Genomic DNA, 19,090 nt, shown 5'->3' on the forward strand with positions numbered 1-19,090 from the left:
AATTATTTGGAGTACAGTGGTTCAATCATGGTTCACTGCAGCCTTGATCAAGCAATCCTCCCACCTCAGCCTCCCAAAACAATTTTTTTAATTTTTATTTTTAGTAGAGATGAGCTCTCACTATGTTGCCCAGGCTGGTCTCAAACTCCTGAGCTCAAGCAATCCTCCTATCTCAGCCTCTTAAAGTGCTGAGGTTTACAGGTGTGAGCCACCATACCTGGCCAGGTGAAGCTCTTAAGATTTGTACTCATGTGTTAGGTACAAATTTTTTTTTTTTTTTTGAGACGGAGTTTCGCTCTTGTTACCCAGGCTGGAGTGCAATGGCGTGATCTCGGCTCACCGCAACCTCCGCCTCCTGGGTTCAGGCAATTCTCCTGTCTCAGCCTCCTGAGTAGCTGGGATTACAGGCACGCACCACCATGCCCAGCTAACTTTTTGTATTTTTAGTAGAGACGGGGTTTCACCATGTTGACCAGGATGGTCTTGATCTCTTGACCTCGTGATCCACCCGCCTCGGCCTCCCAAAGTGCTGGGATTACAGGCTTGAGCCACAGCGCCCGGCCCAAAATACTTTTAAAGAATATATTTCATCCGAGTCACAGCACCAATAGAAAATTGAAAAAGTTTTTTAAAAATAAAATTAAAAAGAATATATTTCTTTCTTTATTTTTTTGAGATGGAGTCTCCCTCCTGTCACGCAGGCTGGAGTGTAATGGCGTGATCTCAGCTCACTGCAACCTCCACCTCCTGAATTCAAGCGATTTTCTTCCTCAGCCTCCCAAGTAGTTGGGATTACAGGCATGCGCCACCACACCCAGCTGGTTATTGTATTTTTAGTAGAGACGAGGTTTTGCCATGTTGACCAGGCTGGTCTCAAACTCCTGACCTCAGGTGATCCACCCACCTCAAGCTCCCAAAGTGTTAGGATTACAGGAGCGAGCCACTGCACCCAGCCGAAAGAATATATTTCTTAAAATTTCATGGAGGAAAGGCACAGTGGCTCACACCTGTAATCCCAGCACTTTGGAAGGCGTAGGTGGGCAGATTGCTTGAGCTCAGGAGTTTGAGATCAGCCAGTGCAACATGGTAAAACCCCATCTCTACAAAAGATGCAAAAATTAGCTGAGCATGGTAGTGCTCACCTGTAGTTCCAGCTACTCAGGAGGCTGAGGTGGGAGGATCACTTGAGCCCAGGGGGCGGAGGTTGCAATGAGCCAAGATGGCACCACCACACTCCAGCCTGGGTGACAGAGTGAAACCCTGTCTCAAAAAAAAAAAAAAAAAAGGAAAGCAAGAAAGAGAAAGAAAAAAGGTGAAAGGAAAGAAAGAAAGAGAAAGAAAGAACAATTAAGGTAAGTGGATAAAATCAAGTGGGAGCTGTGTTCATAATCACTATTTAAGAGGTGTGCAGGGGGAAAACCCCTCCTTATGGCCTCATAAAACAACTATGGGGAAGGCTAAAAACAACTTATTATGACCAACCATGACAAGGGCAGCACTGAGCATTGATTCAGAATCAGACCTTTGAAAGCATCTGTTGCTCCAGGAGCACAGTTCTTGTCAGGGTGAAATTTCAGGGCGAGTTTTCTGTACGCTTTCTTAAGCTCTTCGTCACTGGCATCTCGAGAAACTCCCAGAATTTCATAGTAATTTCTGCATTTCTTGATCCTAAAAAAAAAAAACGCAAAAATATATGTCTACAAAGGCCCCTTTTGTACGACTAACTGCAAAACAATACATCCATCTTCCCTCCAATCTGTGGGACCCAAAACAAACCTATGAGAAAATTAGTGCAAACGTTAATGAAACATTCACATTCATTAACAATGTCCTTCTCCCATCCTGAACTTAATGCCTTTCAGAGTACTTTTACATCTACTATTTATTCTTCCTATATCCCTGCAAGTGAGTAGAACAAGTATGCTAATCCTTACACCAAGGTTCAGGCTAACATCCTGAGAGAGGAACCACAGGACAGCAAAGCCAAAAGAAACAGTTAATCTCCCTGTTTGTCTATAATTTTTTCTCTCTTTTTCCTATAGCTATCTTTTTAAACTGTGTTTTTGTTGTTGTTGTTTGTTTGTTTGTTTTTGTTTTTTGGTTATTTTTTGAGATGGAGTCTTGCTCTTGTTGCCCAGGCTAGAGTGCAATGGTACAATCTCGGCTCAATGCAACCGCCACCTCCCGGGGTCAAGTGATTCGCCTCAGCCTCCCAAGTAGCTGAGATTACAGGCATGCACCACCAGGCCTGGCTAATTTTTTGAATTTTTAGTAGAGATGGTGTTTCTACTAAAACATCATCATGAGGTCAGGAGATCGAGACCAGCCTGACCATCAGGTTAGAAGAAAAGAGCCAACAGAACTAAAGTTTATATAGTAAAAATTCTTCTGCTTCATCATTCCCTGTCCCCCAGCATCCCACCACAGGGACAACTATCATTAGAAGTTTTCTGTGGATCCTAGATAGAGAAAGAATACAGGTATAGTCCTCTTCATTTTTTTTTTTTTCCTACCTAAATAGAAACATAATCACCTTTCTACATCTTGCTTTTGTTTAAAAAAAAAAAAAAAAAAGGCCAGGTGCAGTGGCTCACGCCTGTAATCCCAACACTTTGGGAGGCCGAGGAGGGTGGATCACGAGGTCAGAAGTTCAAGACCAGCCTGGCCAACATGAGTGAAATCCCATCTCTTAAAAAAAAAAAAAAAGAAAAAAAGAAAAAAAATTTTGGGCTGGGCATGTTGGCTCACACTTGTAATCCCAGTGCTTTGGGAGGCTGAGGTGGGAGGACTGCTTGAGGCCAAGAGCTTGAGGCCAACCTGGGCAGGATGGTGAGACCCTATCACTATGAAAAATTTTAAAAAGCCAGGCATGGTGCCTTGCATCTGGAGTTCCAGCTACTCAGGAGGCCAAGATAGGTGGATCACTTAAGCCCAAGAGTTTGAGGCTGCAGGGAGCTACGATTATTCCACTACACTCTAGCCTGGGCAACAGAGCATGATCCTGTCTCTAAAAAACAAACAACCAAAAAACAATGTATCTTGGAGATCAATCCTTAACATATAGAGATGAGTATAGAATAATAGTTTAGACTAGACAATAGTTTAGGTTAGAGTGATAGTTCTGAACTTTTGATCTCAGCAATACTGTATACTCTAAAAAAATTACTGATAGGCGTGGTCCAGGAAGACAAAAAAAATTACCAAAGACCTCAAAAGAGCTTTTGTTTATATGACTTGTATCAATCCACATTTACTATACCAAAAATGAAAACAAAAATTTTCTAAACAGTGATGATATAATTACATGTCATGTAGCCTCTCAAAAACTCTATAATCATGAGAAAATCAGTGAAAAAGATAAGTATTATGTTTGTATCATTATGACTACAATTTTAAACTTGTAGACCTATCCCTTAAAAGGGTCTTGGGGCTCCCCAAACACCTTTGAGAACTGCTGGACTAGAGATGAACTCTGGAGTCAAGATGCCTTGGTTTAGATTTGATTTTGCTGTGTACTTAACCTCTAGAGCTTGATGTTATCTTCTGAAACGGGCTAATAATTATACCTATATTTCTCAGAGTTGATTTTATGATAAAGTCTTCATCAAAGAACTTGAAAGCATCTAATACTAAATAAATGTTAACTAGTATCATATATCTACCTCATTCTTTTTTTTTTTTTTTTGAGACGGAGTTTCGCCCTTGTTACCCAGGCTGGAGTGCAATGGCGCGATCTCGGCTCACCGCAACCTCCGCCTCCTGGGCTCAGGCAATTCTCCTGCCTCAGCCTCCTGAGTAGCTGGGATTACAGGCACGCGCCACCACGCCCAGCTAGTTTTTTTGTATTTTTAGGAGAGATGGGGTTTCACCATGTTGACCAGGATGGTCTCGATCTATCGACCTCGTGATCCACCCGCCTCGGCCTCCCAAAGTGCTGGGATTACAGGCTTGAGCCACCGCGCCCGGCCTTTTTTTTTTTTGAGATGGAACCCAGGCTGGAGTGCAGTGGCATGATCTCGGCTCACTGCAACCCCCCTCCGCCTCCTGTGTTCAAGCAAGTCTCCTGCCTCAGCCTCCTGAGTAGCTGGGACCCGCAGGATCGTGCTACCTTATCCAGCTAATTTTTTGTATTTTTAGTAGAAACAGGATTTCACTATATTGGCCAGGCTGGTCTCAAACTCCTGACCTCAAGTGATCCACCTGCCTTGGCCTCCCAAAATGCTGGGATTACAGGCATGAGTCACCATGCCTGGCCTACCTCATTCTTTTTCTTTTTTTTGAGACAGAGTTTTACTCTTATTGCCCAGGCTGGAGTGCAATGGCACAATCCTCGGCTCACCGCAACCTCCACTTCCCAGGTTCAAGCAATTCTCCTGCCTCAGCCTCTAGAGAGGCTGGGATTTCAGGCACGTGCCACTACATCCAGCTAATTTTTTATATTTTTAGTAGAGATGGGGTTTCACCATGTTGGCCTGGCTGGTCTTGAACTCCTGACCTCAGGTAATCTGCCCGCCTCAGCCTCCCAAAGTATTAGGATTACAGGTGTAAGCCACTGTGCCTGGCTGACTTTTCTGTTTTATTTTTTAAATGTCTCTAAAAATGTTTCCAGTCAGTATCAATCCTCCTTCCACTGCTTGCTTTAGTGTTCAGTGTCTGTTACATAAAAGGGTCCATGTTGTAAAAGAAGTCAAAAGTAGTCCCAAGGCCGGGTGCATTGGCTCAAGCCTGTAATCCCAGCACTTTGGGAGGCCGAGGCAGGTGGATCACGAGGTTGACAGATAGAGACCATCCTGGTCAACATGGTGAAACCCCGTCTCTACTAAAAATACAAAAATTAGCTGGGCATGGTGGCGCGTGCCTGTAATCCCAGTTACTCAGGAGGCTGAGGCAGGAGAATTGCCTGAACCCAGGAGGTGGAGGTTGCGGTGAGCCGAGATCGCGCCATTGCACTCCAGCCTGGGTAACAAGAGCGAAACTCTGTCTCAAAAAAAAAAAAAAAAAAAAAAAGTAGTCCCAAATAACTGGAACCCATCTGCCATATGGTCTAATGTGAATTTGTTTTCTGGCACTGCATCTTTGATGTCTTTCATCATTTCCTTGATTGGCTCTGTAGTCAGTCCTATGAGGTCATGCACAACATCTGGACACAGTTTTCTCCAGCAGAAATTGATTGTTTGGGGATGATGGCTTTCACAGCTTTTTCTGTAACAATGGACTCTTGAATGGTGTAATCCCTACACCTGGCTAAGTTTTTATTTAGTAGACACAGGATCTTGCTATGTTGTTCAGCCTGGTCTTGAACTCTTGGCTTCAAGCAATCCTCCCATCTCAGCCTCCCAAAGTTTTAGGATTACAGGTATGGGCCACCACACTCAGCCTCAACTATATTTTCTTTTTTTTTTGAGACGGAGTTTCGTTCTTGTTACCCAGGCTGGAGTGCAATGGCGCGATCTCGGCTCACCGCAACCTCCGCCTCCTGGGTTCAGGCAATTCTCCTGCCTCAGCCTCCTGAGTAGCTGGGATTACAGGCACGTGCCACCATGCCCAGATAATTTTTTGTATTTTTAGTAGAGACGGGGTTTCACCATGTTGACCAGGTTGGTCTCGATCTCTCGACCTCGTGATCCACCCGCCTCGGCCTCCCAAAGTGCTGGGATTACAGGCTTGAGCCACCACGCCTGGCCAACTATATTTTCTTAATTTCATTTTTTGATTGTTCATTGCTAATATATAGAAAACAATTAATTTTTGTATATTGATCTTATATCCTATAACTTTGTTCAACTTATTAGTTTTAACAGTATTGTGTGTGTGTGTGTGTGTGTGTGTGTGTGTGTGTGTGTGTGTATTTGTTAGGATTTTCTATTTAAAAAATCATGTTATCTGTGGATGTAGTTTTACTCTTCTATCTAATCTGGATGGCTTTTATTTCTTTTTCTTCCTTAAATGCCCTGACTTGACCCTCTAGTACAATGCTGAACAGAAGTGGCAAGAGTGAACAGACATACATGTCATGTTTCTGATCTTGGTGGGAAAACACCCAGTTGTTCACCTATAAGTACGATGTTTTAACTGTGGATTTTTGTAGATGAACTTTATCAGGTTAAAAAGTTCCCTTCGGCCGGGCGCGGTGGCTCAAGCCTGTAATCCCAGCACTTTGGGAGGCCGAGGCGGGTGGATCACAAGGTCGAGAGATCGAGACCAACCTGGTCAACATGGTGAAACCCCGTCTCTACTAAAAATACAAAAAATTAGCTGGGCATGGTGGCGCGTGCCTATAATCCCAGCTACTCAGGAGGCTGAGGCAGGAGAATTGCCTGAACCCAGGAGGCGGAGGTTGCGGTGAGCCGAGATCATGCCATTGCACTCCAGCCTGGGTAACAAGAGCGAAACTCCGTCTCAAAAAAAAAAAAAAAAAAAAGTTCCCTTCTATCCCTGGCTTTTTGAGTGTTTTGTATTATGAAAGAGTGTTGGATTTTGTTTAATGCTTTTTCTGTACCTATTGAAATTATCATGTGATTTTTGTCCTTCATTGTATTAGCACAGTATATTACATTGACTTGTGTGTTATACAATCCTGCAATACTGGGATAAATCCCACTTGGTCAAGATGTATAATACTTTTTACATTGCTTTATTTGTTTTGCTAGTATTTTATTGAAGATTTTAAAATCTATATCCATAAGGGATCTTGGTTGATAGTTTTCTTTTTGTTGTTGTTGAGACGCTCTGTCATCCAGGTTGGAGTGCAATGGCACGATCTCAGCTCATTGCAACCTACATCCCCCGGGTTCAAGCAATTCTCTTGCCTCAGCCTCCTGAAGTAGCTGGGACTATAGGCTCCTGCCACCACGCCTGGCTAACTTTTGTATTTTTAGTTTCGCCATATTGGCCAGGCTGGTCTCAAACTCCTGACCTTGTGATCTGCCTGCCTTGGCCTCCCAAAGTGCTGGATTACAGGCATGAGCCACCACACCCAGCCCATAGTTTTCTTATGATATTTTGTCTGATATTATATTTCTGATGAATTTTGTCTGGTTTTGGTTACAGAATAATACTGACCTGAAAGAGTGAGTTTGGGAAGTATTCCCTACACTTGTAGTTTATAAGAGTTTATGAAGGATTAGTGTTAAGTCTTCCTCAAATATTTGGTAGACTTCGCCAGTGAAGCCAGCTGGACCTGGACTTTTCTTCATTGGAAGTTTTTTTTTTTTTTTTCCAGGCAGGCTCTCTGTCTGCCACCCAAACTAGAGAGCAGTGGTGCAATCACTGCTCACTATAGCCTTGACCTCCCAGACTCCATCAATCCTGCCACTTCAGCCTCCTGAGCAGCTGGGACTATAGGTGTGCACCACCATGCCTGGCTAATTTTTGGGTGTGTTTGTTTTTTTTTTTAATGTAGAGATGAATTTTTGCCATGTTGGCCAGGCTGGTCTTGAACTCCTGTGCTCAAGTCATCCTCTCACCTCAGCCTCCCAAAATAATGGGATTACAGGCATGAGCCACTATGCCCACCCAAAAGTCTTTTGATTGTTAATTCAATCTCCTTATTTGTTGTAGGTCTACTTGGGATTTTTTTTTTTTTTTTTGGAAATAAGGTCTCACTCTCACCCAGGCTGCAGTGCAGTGGCACTATCATAGCTTACTGTAACCTCAGACTCCTAGGCTCAAGTATCCTCCTGCTTCAGTCTCTAAAGTAGCTGGGACCACAGGCATGTGTCACCATGCCCAGGTTTTTTGTTTTTTTTTTTTCTTTTTTAGAGATGGGGTCTTGCTATATTGCCCAGGCTGATCTCAAATTCCTGGTCTCAAGCAATCCTCCTGCCTGAGCATCCCAAAGCACTATTAAGGGTATGACCCACTGTGCCTGGCCTCCAGTTTTTCTTGAGTTAGTTTCAGTAATTTGTATCTTTCTGGGCATTTGTTGATTTTACCTAGGTTATCTAATTTGTTTGCATAGTATTTAGATTGGTAGGGATATCCTTTCTTCCTTCCTTCTTTCCTTCCTTCCCTTCCTCCCTTCCTCCCTCCCTCCCTCCCTCCTTCTTTCCTTCCTTCCTTTTTTGAGAGATAGGGTCTTGCTCTGTTGTCCAGGCAGGAGTGCAGTGGTGCAATCATGACTCACTGCAGCTTCAGCCTACTGGGTTCAAGCAACCCTCCTGCCTCAGCCTCCTGAGTAGCTGAGACTACAAGCACGTGCCACCACACCAAGCTAAGCTTTCTTTTTTGTAGAGATGGGATTTCACTGTGTTGTCCAGGCTGTCTAGTTCCTTAAGGTACATTAGGTTACTAATTTGAGGTCTTTAAAAATATATATAAGCATTTAGAGCTATAAATTTCCTTCTAAGCACTGTTTAAGCTGCATCCTATATATTTTAGTATGTCATGTTTTCATTTTCATTCAACTCAAAGCATTTTCTAATTTTCCTAGTGATTTATTCTGTGACTTATTTGCTTATTAGGAGCTTGTAGTTTAATTTTCACATATTTGTGAATTTCTCAAATTTCCTTCTGTTTTTGATTTCAGAGAACATATACTATATGATTTCAATCTTTTTAAATTTACTGAGGCTTGTTTTATGGCTTAAGATATGGTCTACCCTGGAGAATATTCTGTGTATCCTTAAGAAGAAAATGATTCTGTTGTTGTTGATACAATGTTCTATAAATGTGTGTTGCGTCTAGTTGGTTTCTGCTGCCTCTCTTAAAGCAGAAGCAGGTAGTCAGTTCATGTTATACCCTAATATTCCACTTCTACTCAGTCTTCCTTCTGAGGTCAAGAAGCTAATATGCTTCAATCATCATCATCGTCATCAGTCAATACTTACATAGCACAACGTGGTACTCTTCTAAGCACTTTCCATAAAATCACTCATTTAATCCCACCACATGCTCACCTTTGTACCCCAAGCAGCTGTTCCTCACTGTAAGTGGAGCTCCCCTCAGCCTGCCGGGTCTGATTCCATTCATTCTCAGACTTCTTCTCCTTTTGTGCCTTCATGCAGTTGCAACAGCCACAGGGGTCATGATTCTCAGGTGGTGTGTCTTCTGGGTATTTGTTTCTTCTAACTGCATCAATGTAAGCTGCAAAGCAACAGCCCCTCCATTAGGTCTCCATCTGACCCTGAAAATCAACTTTTCGACTTACCTTAACTCTCTAGGAGGCTGCTCATAAGCATGAGAAGGTAAGTATAATGGCCAGGGCTAAGGAGGTCAAGCTGACTTTTAAGCATTCATATGAAGCTGAATAAACATCTGTTTCTCTGTGGTCAATGGTCAGAAGAGACATTGCTCATAAAATAGCATTTTTTGTTGCAGTGCCTCCCACCCCTAAGATTTAAAGTAGAGAGGAGTTCAATTCTTTTAAACTAACAATTATAGAACTAATATGTACCAAGGCACTTGGCTAGATAGATCAAGGGGGCAGATGAGTAAGACCTACTCTTGAGCACAAAGAGATTACAGTTTAATGCAAGCTTGTCCAACCCGTGGCCCACAGGTGGCATGAGGCCCAGCATGGCTTTTAGCCCAACACAAATCTGTAAACTTTCTTAGAACATTATGAGATTTTTTTTTTGCAATTTTTTTTTTAATAGCTCATCAGCTGTCATCAGTGTTAGTGAATTTTATGTGTGGCCCAAGACACCAAGACAATTCTTTTTCCAATGTGGCCCAGGGAAACCAAAAGGTTGGAAACCCCTGGTTTAAAGGGAGAAGATTCAATAATAACACCTGTAGAATGTAAAGAGGGTCATAAGCAATTCAGTGAAAAGGGGCAGAGCACTCATGTCTTCTCTGGAGGACCTGGGAAAGGCTTTAACATCTTTCTTCTGCTTAACATCCCTCAGCTACTACCCACTGCTCCTGGACACACTTCCTCTAAATCGGCCTAGCTAACTCCAACTCCAACGCATCCTTCTTGTCACTGTTTCTAACACTTTCTGCAAGAAGCCTCCCTTGACAGCCAGTCTGCATTAGATGCCTTGTCCGTGTGCTCCCCAAATCCCTGACCTTGCTATGTAGCCCAGGCCATTTTGTATTATTAGCCTGTTTTGTAATTGGCTCCTCAGTCATCAAACTCTCTCAGTGGGCTGCGAGTCTTGTGAGCTAAGGAACTCGTGTCAGTCAAATCTTCACTGCAGAATCAGGATAATGCGGGGCACACAATAGGTACTAGATAAATACTTTTTACCTGACTGTAGGGTGGAAAAGGCTAGTCCTGATGCCGGCTGGAGCGACAAGATCAAAGAGGGACTGAAGGTCAGGTGGCCCAGTTAGGCGGAGGATAGGGGCCAGGTTAGCAAGCTGCGGGGAGACCGCAGCACCCCACGGGCCCTCCAGTCACCCTGGCACGGGCGGGGCCTGACCCGCTGCGGGTCCTGGGCGGGGCACGGGCGGGGGAGGGGGCGGGGCTGGGGGCCGGAGGCAACAAGTCGTCACTGGTGACTCTGGCTCGCCGTCGGTCCCCAGCTTCCCTACCTCATCCTACTCTGGCTCAGCATCTTCTCACAGGCCTCTATCCCTCACCTCAGGCCCAGGATCTCAGCCCTTGTGCGTCTTCAGGATCCTCATCCCTGATCTTTCCCGAACACCGCCCTGTCCCTCCCTCGGGCGGGAACCTAGTACCTTCAGTCCAGCGTTCCCCGCTGCCCAGAGTCGCCGCCATCTCTGTTCCCAATCAGCAGGTCCGCCTAGCCTCCCGGAGCCCGAGGCTGAAAGAGAAGGGGGCGCGGAACGCGGGGCACGCTGGTTATTGTAGTCCAGTCCATACGAGCTCCTGGAGCACTGGACTACAACTCCCGGCAGGCTCTGCGCCAGAGGCCGTGGGAGATGCACAGAAGCAAAGGACTTGACCTTCGAGAGGAGACCTGTAGAAGAGTGTTGCTGCCAGCTGCGTGCAGCCCTGCTCTCCTCATTTGTAGGGTTGCCATAGACTTCGTCCCCGCCTAACCCTCTGGACATTCAAGGAGGGGCGACTAAGGTCCTGCCTGGAAAGGGCTTTGCAAACTATAGGCTCGAGGGTGACAGTATGACTATTATGCTCCTCAGGGATGTCTTTGAAGCATATGCTAATGCCTGTTCTGTGCAAAGTCAGTGGTAGGCCCTGGAGATTCAGAGAGGGGTTTTGGAGATGCCGAACCTCTGCCTTTGGAAGCTTAAGAGTCAAGAAAATAGAAAAGTGATGTAGATTTATGGGATTGGAGGGCAATCTTGGTATGCCCCTGCTGCCCCAGCTCCTCAGGCACTGGACATCAGAGGGTGTCGGGGTGGAGAAAGAAGACATGGAAAGGTATTGGGGCCGGTATTAGAGCCTCCATCTTTGCTGTTCCGGTCCTTCCTCCAACCTGTCCTACTCCAACCCCCTCTGACACCCTTTACCTCTCTTCCAGCCCAGTTGTCTCTTTAGTCCATTCTTTTATTTTCTGAAGGACTAGACATTGAGATTAGTAAAAAGGAAATGAGGAAATAAATATTCTTGTTTCCCATCAGTTACGGGTGGAGCCTAGCAAAGAATAAAAGCAACTTTCTTCATAGGTGGATGGCTATAGTTCATCCCCGAACAAAAAATTACCCTGAATTCACTGAGATCTTACCGAAGAAGATCAAATCAATCATGGTATCAACTAGAACCGATATAGGCAGTGGGGAGAGATGTATATTCCTGGACATAAACTTGGAAGGGTAAAAGCCCCAGAGGGCATGCAGTTCCAGCCTTTTCCTACAGTCACAGCCCTGGCATCAGTGACATCGTGCCCACTTAAGAACTTAGAGAACAAGGCCTCTCAGTGGAAAAAGCACTGGCCTAGAAATTGTATGGGCATTATATTAATAGTTGGAGTTTTGCACAAATCATTGTGTGATCCTGAACAACTCCTTTTTCCTTCATCTTTGGCCTCAGTCTCCTCACCTATAAAATGAGAAGGTTGAATTCAATTCGTAGATTTTAAATTGAGGAATCCTTAAGGCTCAATGTGTAGATGTCTCTGGGATCTTCTATTGAGGAGTGGGAGAGGGTAGGAAGGCATAGCCGGGAAGGCACCTTACCCTTCTTCAATCAAAGCAGCTCTGCTTTTTTCTGTTTTGTATTTTGTGGCCTACTAGAGGAAAGAAAATCCACATGTTTGAAAACTACCAAACTAGTTGACCACTAAAGGCTTGTGTCATTTGTAATATCAGTTTCTCCTGGAGCACTTAAAGACAGCGTTCTTCCCCCACCCCCACCCCCATAAGCACTGAGAAAGTAGTCTAGAAATTTGGTCATTTTTACTTAATTTAGGAGGAGGAATTTAGCATAGTGGTTAAAAAATCCACATAGGATTGATGTAGGATATAATAAGATAATGCTTGTCAAGCTTTTAGCACCTCATCTGGCATGTAGTATGTGCTTAATAAATGCTGGCCACTGTTATAGACTGGCTCAGAGGAGGAAAAACCGTTTTTTATGGTTTGACACTGTAAATTAGGAGTGAAGGGGTGTATGTTGGGTATATCATAAAGTCTTGGATATGATTAAGTGGACCCCATTCCTGTCTATCTGTCAATCATTACCTGCAAATAGGACAAGAAGCAAAACACTGCCAAAAAGGGCTGAGAAGCTGCTTTTCATGCACCCTAACCCCTGAATCCAGCCACTAAAACCAGTGATTTTCTCCCTTTCAAAAAGAGAAGAAGACGGCAAAAGTGAAATAGTATGAGAAGGTTTCGGGTCATCCTAAATTCCATGAATTATGTATGCCCTTAAATTTGAGAGGCAAAGGAGGCCCCAGAACCATGAGATGAATCAAAAGCTCAGCTCTGGGACACTGGACCTCTGACTACCTAACCTAATCCAGGTAGCAGTGTGCTCACAGAAAGCTCTGCAGCTGAGGGACCTGATCAGGGACATCTATCAGGTGGTTGAATATAAAAAGGAAGTTTTTCTGGTTTTGGGAGGCTAGACCACATGCTCTAGAAGATGAACAGCTGAGGGTGGGATGGACCTTGGAGTCCAGGGGAACAGGGCAAAGGTCTGGAGGCACTACTTGGAGATATTAGAATACCATGAAGTCAGAGGTATTTGGCTGAAAGTGGGCTGCTAGAGCACTACTGTAGGGGTTAACTGGATTGAGAAGAGGAACTATGAATTATGAGACTATTTAGGAGCAGAGCCTAGGCTCAAGAGTATTGGACAAGATTTGGGAAGCTGGAGTTTCTTCTCAAATCTTAGCAGCTGTCTGGTAGCTAAGCATCCTCTCTCCTCATCCTCTGAAATCTTCCATCCCCTTCTTTTCTAGACTTCTTTTCATTTACTTCTAGAACAGTAACAAAAATGAGTTAGCATTATGACCTTCTCAAATATTGCCAAGTGTCTAAATGTATTCTTCAGTTTGTTTACACCTCAGCTAACACTTCTCTGGATGCATTTTTCTTTCTTTCTTTTTTTTTTTTATGAGACAGAGTTTCGCTCTTATTGCCCATGCTGGAGTGCAATGGTGGGATCTCGGCTCACTTCAGCCTCCGCCTCCCAGGTTCAAGCGATTCTTCTGCCTCAGCCTCCCGAATAGCTGGGATTACAGGCATGCGCCACCACACCAGCTATTTTTTGTATTTTTAGTAGAGACGGTGTTTCTCCATGTCAGTCAGGCTGGTCTCGAACTCCCGACCTCAGGTGATCTGCCCACTTTGGCCTCCCAAAGTGCTGGGATTACAGGCGTGAGCCACCGTGTCTGGCTGAATTTTTCTTAAGATTGTGTCATTTGGACTAACGTGGAACTCGAAAGCTCAACATCGAGAACATTTCTGTGTCAGTTTTTGCTTAAGCTCATCAGCTAGTTAGCAAAAATCGTCCCCACTGTCAAGTTCAATGTCTATGTTTTGTAAAAGAGGAAGCTATGGGCCCAAAGGGTACAGGATGGAGATGCTGGGAGAAAGCAACCCACAGGAAGAGTGAGAGGGTAGCTGGGAAGGAGGTGAGGGAAGAGAAATTGGGATCTCCAAGGCAGTTCACAAAGAGAAGGAGATGGGCATGGAAAGAAGTTCGAAGAGGAGAGAAAGGAGGACATCCACAAACCCAGGAAAAGACTGGTGTACAGAATCACACAGTGTTTTCCAGCACATTCAAATTGAATAGAGTAGTACTAGCCAGGCTTGGTGAAACTGTGTGTCAGAACTAGGTCAAGGGGGCCTGCAGTGATCCTTCATCTGCTAAACCATTTCACCTTAGGGTCAGCCTCAGGTTTCTTTCAGTTTTCTCCACTTACTTTTTTTATTTTTAGAGACAGGGTCTTATTCTGTCACGTGGGCTGGAGTGCAGTGGCGCTATCACAACTCACTGCAGCCTTGATCTCTTGGACTCAAGTGATCCTCCCACCTCAGCCTCCTGAGTAGCTGGGACCACAGGCGCATGCCACTATGCCCAGCTTTTTTTTTTTTTTTTTTTTTTTTTTTTTTTTTTTTTTTTTGTCGATACAGGGTCTCACTATGTTGCCCAAGCTGGCCTGAAACTCCTGGGTTCAAACGATTCTCTCACCGGAGGCTTCCCAAGTGTTGGGATTACATGCATGAGCCACCACGCCCAGCCTCCACTTACTTTTTAACAATATGTGTTGAACTGTAGTGGATTCTTGTTGGTGATACTGAGGTTTGTCCTGTGCCCTACATGACTAAGATGCTGCCCCCTCCAGCCCTAGAAGAAAGAAGCTGAGTAAATGATCCTCCTGTTCCACTGGGCCTGTGTGTCTGAGCTGGTTTATCGGTTGCCCTCCCACAGGATGGGGGAAGAAATGAGAGAAAGACATTCTGCCACAAGCCCCCCATCCCTGCCACCTGTTCCCCCTTTAGGACCACGTAGTCCTGTGTGAGAAAAAGGCTGCACTCAGATTTCCTGTCAGAGGTGGGGTCTTGGATTTGCGTAAATAGTAGGATCTTCCACGAGAAACCTCCCTACTAGAGTTTGCTCCAGAGCAGAATTCAGCATTGAGTTCATCCTCTACCCCTTCCCAAAGGATAGAGTTACCTAGCAACAGGAAAATCCACATGGCTCATGCCGTACTGCGGTGTCAGTGTCAGGGTAAAAGCCTTTAAATCTCAAAGATTATTAATACCAGTTCTCTCCCTCTTCCCCCACATATAAATACCTTGTGACTAACAGCTCATATATGCAGGTCATTGCCCAGAGTCAGAGGAAAATGTGTGATTTTATACTGAAGATGTCAGCCGACTTTCCTAGAGTGAAGCCCCATGTCCTTGACCTGTTTAGTCCGGTATGGCAAGCAGCTGTACTGAGTGCCCATGGCAGGCAGAATAACAACAGCACAGACAGAATCCAGACATTGTTATGTCACTGAGGGGATTCCACCCCAATGGTGGATGTTAGACCAGAACTGGCTAGTAAGTCATGTGCTGTAGGCTGTGAGATTTAAATCAAATACATATGAATTATTTAAAAAATATTAGCCAAGGCTGGGCGCAGTGGCTCACACCTGTAATCCCAGCGCTTTGGGAGGCCAAGGTGGCCGGATCACCTGAGCTCAGGACTTCAAGACCAGCCTGACCAACATGTTGAAACCCTGTCTCTACTAAAAATACAGAAGTTAGCCAGACATGGTGATGGGCACCTGTAATTCCAGCTACTTGGAAGACTGGGGCAGGAGAATTGTTTGAACCCGGGAGGCGGAGGTTGCAGTGAGCCGAGATCAAGCCATTGCACTCCAGCCTGGGCAACAAGAATGAAACTCCATCTCAAAAACTAGCCAAGGATGATGGCTCACACCTGCAACCCCAGCACTTCAGGAGGCTGAGGTGGGAGGATCTCTTGAGCCCAGTAGTTCGTGACCAGCCTGAGCAACGTAACAAGACCTCATCTCTACAAAAAATTTAAATGCATTAGCAGTTGTGGTGGCACATGTCTATAGTCCCAGCTACTTGGGAGGCTGAGGCAGGAGAATCCTTTGAACCCAGGAGTTCGAGATTGCAGTGAGCTACGATTGTGCCATTGCACTCCAGCCTGGATGGCAGAGCCAGACCCTATCTTCCCTCCCCCGAAAAAATACTGTAGTATTGCTTTCATAGGTTAGGTACCCCCACAAAATAGACTCCTAGATGCTGAGATTTGCACACTAACGGTTTCTTGGTGAGTGCTCCTGGAACAACAGCTGTGGGGAGTAAGGAAAGCAGGAATGTGGGGAGGAGAATTTAGGTGAGGGGTCCAGGTCTTCATCCGCACTCCCAACCCCCATCAGCCAATCATCAACTAGCTGTGAGTCCTCAGCAGCTGTCACCCAGGTCTGGGGAACAAGCCTTGATCCTAAAGCGGGGCCTGTGTGTTGGTGCCCCACTCCAAGCTGTCTGCTACAATCACTCACTTCCCAAGAATCTCCACATACATTATCCCATTTTACCTAGCCACTAGCCAGTGATATAGCCAGGACTAGGTAGGGGACATTCTTCCCCGTTAGTACACAGGAGAAATGAAACTTCTGAAAATGTGAAAGGCTTGTCCAGAGCCACTTGAGACTTGTCTCTGGCTCCCACCCAGAGTGATCTCTACTTAGCAAACTGTTCATTTTTCCTTACATCTAGAGCCTGTGGCACTGTGGAATATAAGAATGAGAAAAGATAGTGAAGGCCAAGTCATCGAGCCACCTCACTTTACAACCTGTCAGGCATGGTGGCTCATACCTGTAATCCCAGTACTTTGGGAAGCCAAGGGAGGGGGATCACTTGATCTCAGGAGTTTGAGACCAGCCTGGCCAACACGGCAAGAGCCTGCCTCTACAAAAAAAAAATTTAAAAATTAGCCAGGAGCAGTGGTTCATGCCAAGAGTCCCAGCTACTTAGGAGACTAAGGTAGGAGGATTGGTTGAGCTCAGAAGCTCAAGGCTGCAGTGAGCCATGATTGCGCCACTGCACTCCAGCCTGCGAGAGGGAGTGAGACCCTGTCTCAAAGAAAAAAAATAAATAAATAAAAATAAAAATGTAAGAGAACAGGCTTGGAGAAAGGGGACAATTTCACTAAAGTCAACCTGCAAGTCTGTGCCAGGGCCCAACTTTATGACCAGATTTCCTTCACCCAAGAGCCAGTTTATATTACCTAGGATGTGCTAGGCACAGTGTGTCACACAGGAGCTGCAGACACCGGCAGGTTACAGGCCCTGTCCTGGGGCATTTTAGAATACAGTAGGTTCTTTTCTCTTTTCTTTTCTTTTCTTTTTGCCTGCCTGCCTTCCTTCCTTCCTTCCTTCCTTCCTTCCTTCCTTCCTTCCTTCCTTCCTCCCTCCCTCCCCCTCCCTCCCCCTTCCTCTCTCCTTCCCTCCTCCTTTTCTTTCCTTCCTTCCCTCCCTCCCTCCTCCCTCCCTCCCTCCTTTCTCTCTCTCTCTCTCTCTCTCTCTCTCTCTCTCTCTTCTCTTTCTTTCACATCTTACCCTGTTACCCAGGCTGGAGTGCAGTGGTACAACCAACCATGGCTCACTGCAGAAGAAAGTGATCTCCTACCTTAACCCCCTGAGTAGCTGGGACCACATGTACCACCACACCCTGCTTATTTTTGTATTCTTTTGTAGAGACAAGGTCTTGCCATGTTGCCCAGGCTGGTGTCTCCATGAAAATCTCATCTTGAATTGTAATCCCCATAATCCCCACATGTCGAGGGAGAGACCAGGTGGGTGGTGATTGGATAACGGGGGTGATTTCCTCCATGCTGTTCTTATGGTAGTGAGTGAGTTCTCATGAGATCTGATGGTTTTATAAGGCAGTTTTCCATGACCTTGCTTACTCTCTCTTCTGCTGCTTTGTGAAGAAGGTACCTGCTTCCCCTTCCACCATGATTGTAAGTTTCCTGAGGCCTCCCCAGCCATATGAAACTGTGAGTCAATTAAACCTCTTTCCTTATAAATTACCCGGTATTTCTTTATATCTGTGTGAAAACGGTCTAATAAAATACAATATTTGAATATTATTATTTATAATAATAAAACGGTCTTGAACTCCTGCCTCAAGCAATATTCTACCTTGGCCTCTCAAAGTGCTGGGATTACAGGCATAAGCCAACATGTCCTGCTCACTAGGTTTCTGCAGTCTCATTTTAATAGTTTTAATGAGACACAGACACTTTGTTCTAGGCCATCTCTCTCATATCGCCTTGAGAAGTCCGAATCAGAAAGAATAGCATACTGAGAGCTGGGCGCAGTGGCCCACACCTATAATCCTAGCACTTTGGGAGGCTGAGGTGGGCAGATCACCTGAGGTCAGGAGTTCAAGACCAGCCTGACCAATATGGTGAAACCCCATCTTTTTTTAAAAAAAAGAAAGAAAGAAAAAATAGCATACTCTTGCTTCAGAATTAGTAAGCAGTATTCTCCCTGTGTTCCAAACTGCCAATTAGCTGGTACTTACAAAGTCAAATACTCCTGGAAAATACACATGGACAACTCCTCCCTTGATTTTCTCCAACATTCATTTCCAGACTAGTGTTTTAGTAGACATGCCTAAGACTAAGAAAGCAGACCTCCTTTCTTTTCCTCCTTCTCTTTAAATGACTTTCCAGTATTTCTACAATCTTCTATTCTGTATCTAGGACATAAGATAACAGTTGTATGGGGTAAGGTGGGGAGGGTTTGGGTTGATGAAGTCACAGACCTATCCCCACTGCAAATCTTCCCAATGTTTATACCATAGTTAAGACCAAAGTGATGCATGTCTACTCAGGGGCAAGCGGAGGACATTTGCCCACATCTCATTTACCTCTCCCCACTGGCATTTCCTAGTCAAAACTTATTTCTTGGTGATGACTGATCACTGTTTACAGTCCCTTGTTTCTCTCCTCTACTGGAGTGGTTAGTCAGTTGCCTCAACTCTATCTAATAAACCAGGTGATACTCTGGTTTCTCTTCAGATCATATAAATCTTTCACCTTTTACTAAAGATTCCTGTGGAGAGGAGCAACTTTGAGTTTTTAGCTAATTTTTTTGAGGCTTTGCTTTAGCAAAACTAGTATAAAGAATAAAAGAAAACAACAATGGCTGGGTGCGGTGGCTCACACCTGTAATCCTAGCATTTTGGGAGGCTGAGGCAGGTGAATCACATGAGGTCAGAAGTTCGAGACCAGACTGAC

At 44.9% G+C, this 19,090-nt stretch overlaps 1 protein-coding gene and 1 non-coding gene across 3 annotated transcripts in view; one reads left to right on the top strand and one right to left on the bottom strand.

The window, feature by feature from the left end:
* DNAJC18 (DnaJ heat shock protein family (Hsp40) member C18) overlaps positions 1–10,733 on the bottom strand; it is a 31,361-nt gene extending 20,628 nt beyond the window's left edge. Inside the window, exons 1-3 of one of the 2 annotated variants that reach the window (XM_003933918.4) lie at positions 10,627–10,733; positions 8,898–9,084; positions 1,523–1,668 (exon numbers count right to left, since the gene is read on the bottom strand). In XM_003933918.4, coding sequence (XP_003933967.1) covers positions 1,523–1,668; positions 8,898–9,084; positions 10,627–10,666 — 373 coding nt within the window. In that variant the 5' untranslated portion in view covers positions 10,667–10,733. Of the gene's footprint in view, positions 1–1,522; positions 1,669–8,897; positions 9,085–10,192; positions 10,351–10,626 lie in introns of those variants that run through there. The other variant, XM_074380127.1, reaches the window with a different exon arrangement.
* Positions 10,734–18,851: 8,118 nt separating this feature from the next.
* Positions 18,852–18,968, top strand: LOC120365521 (U5 spliceosomal RNA). The gene has a single exon (XR_005580444.1). It is a non-coding gene; the product is annotated as a U5 spliceosomal RNA (small nuclear RNA).
* The last annotated feature ends 122 nt before the right edge of the window (positions 18,969–19,090 follow it).

This window comes from Saimiri boliviensis, chromosome 1, assembly GCF_048565385.1.
Source record: "Saimiri boliviensis isolate mSaiBol1 chromosome 1, mSaiBol1.pri, whole genome shotgun sequence".
NCBI classification, from domain to species: Eukaryota; Metazoa; Chordata; class Mammalia; order Primates; family Cebidae; genus Saimiri; species Saimiri boliviensis.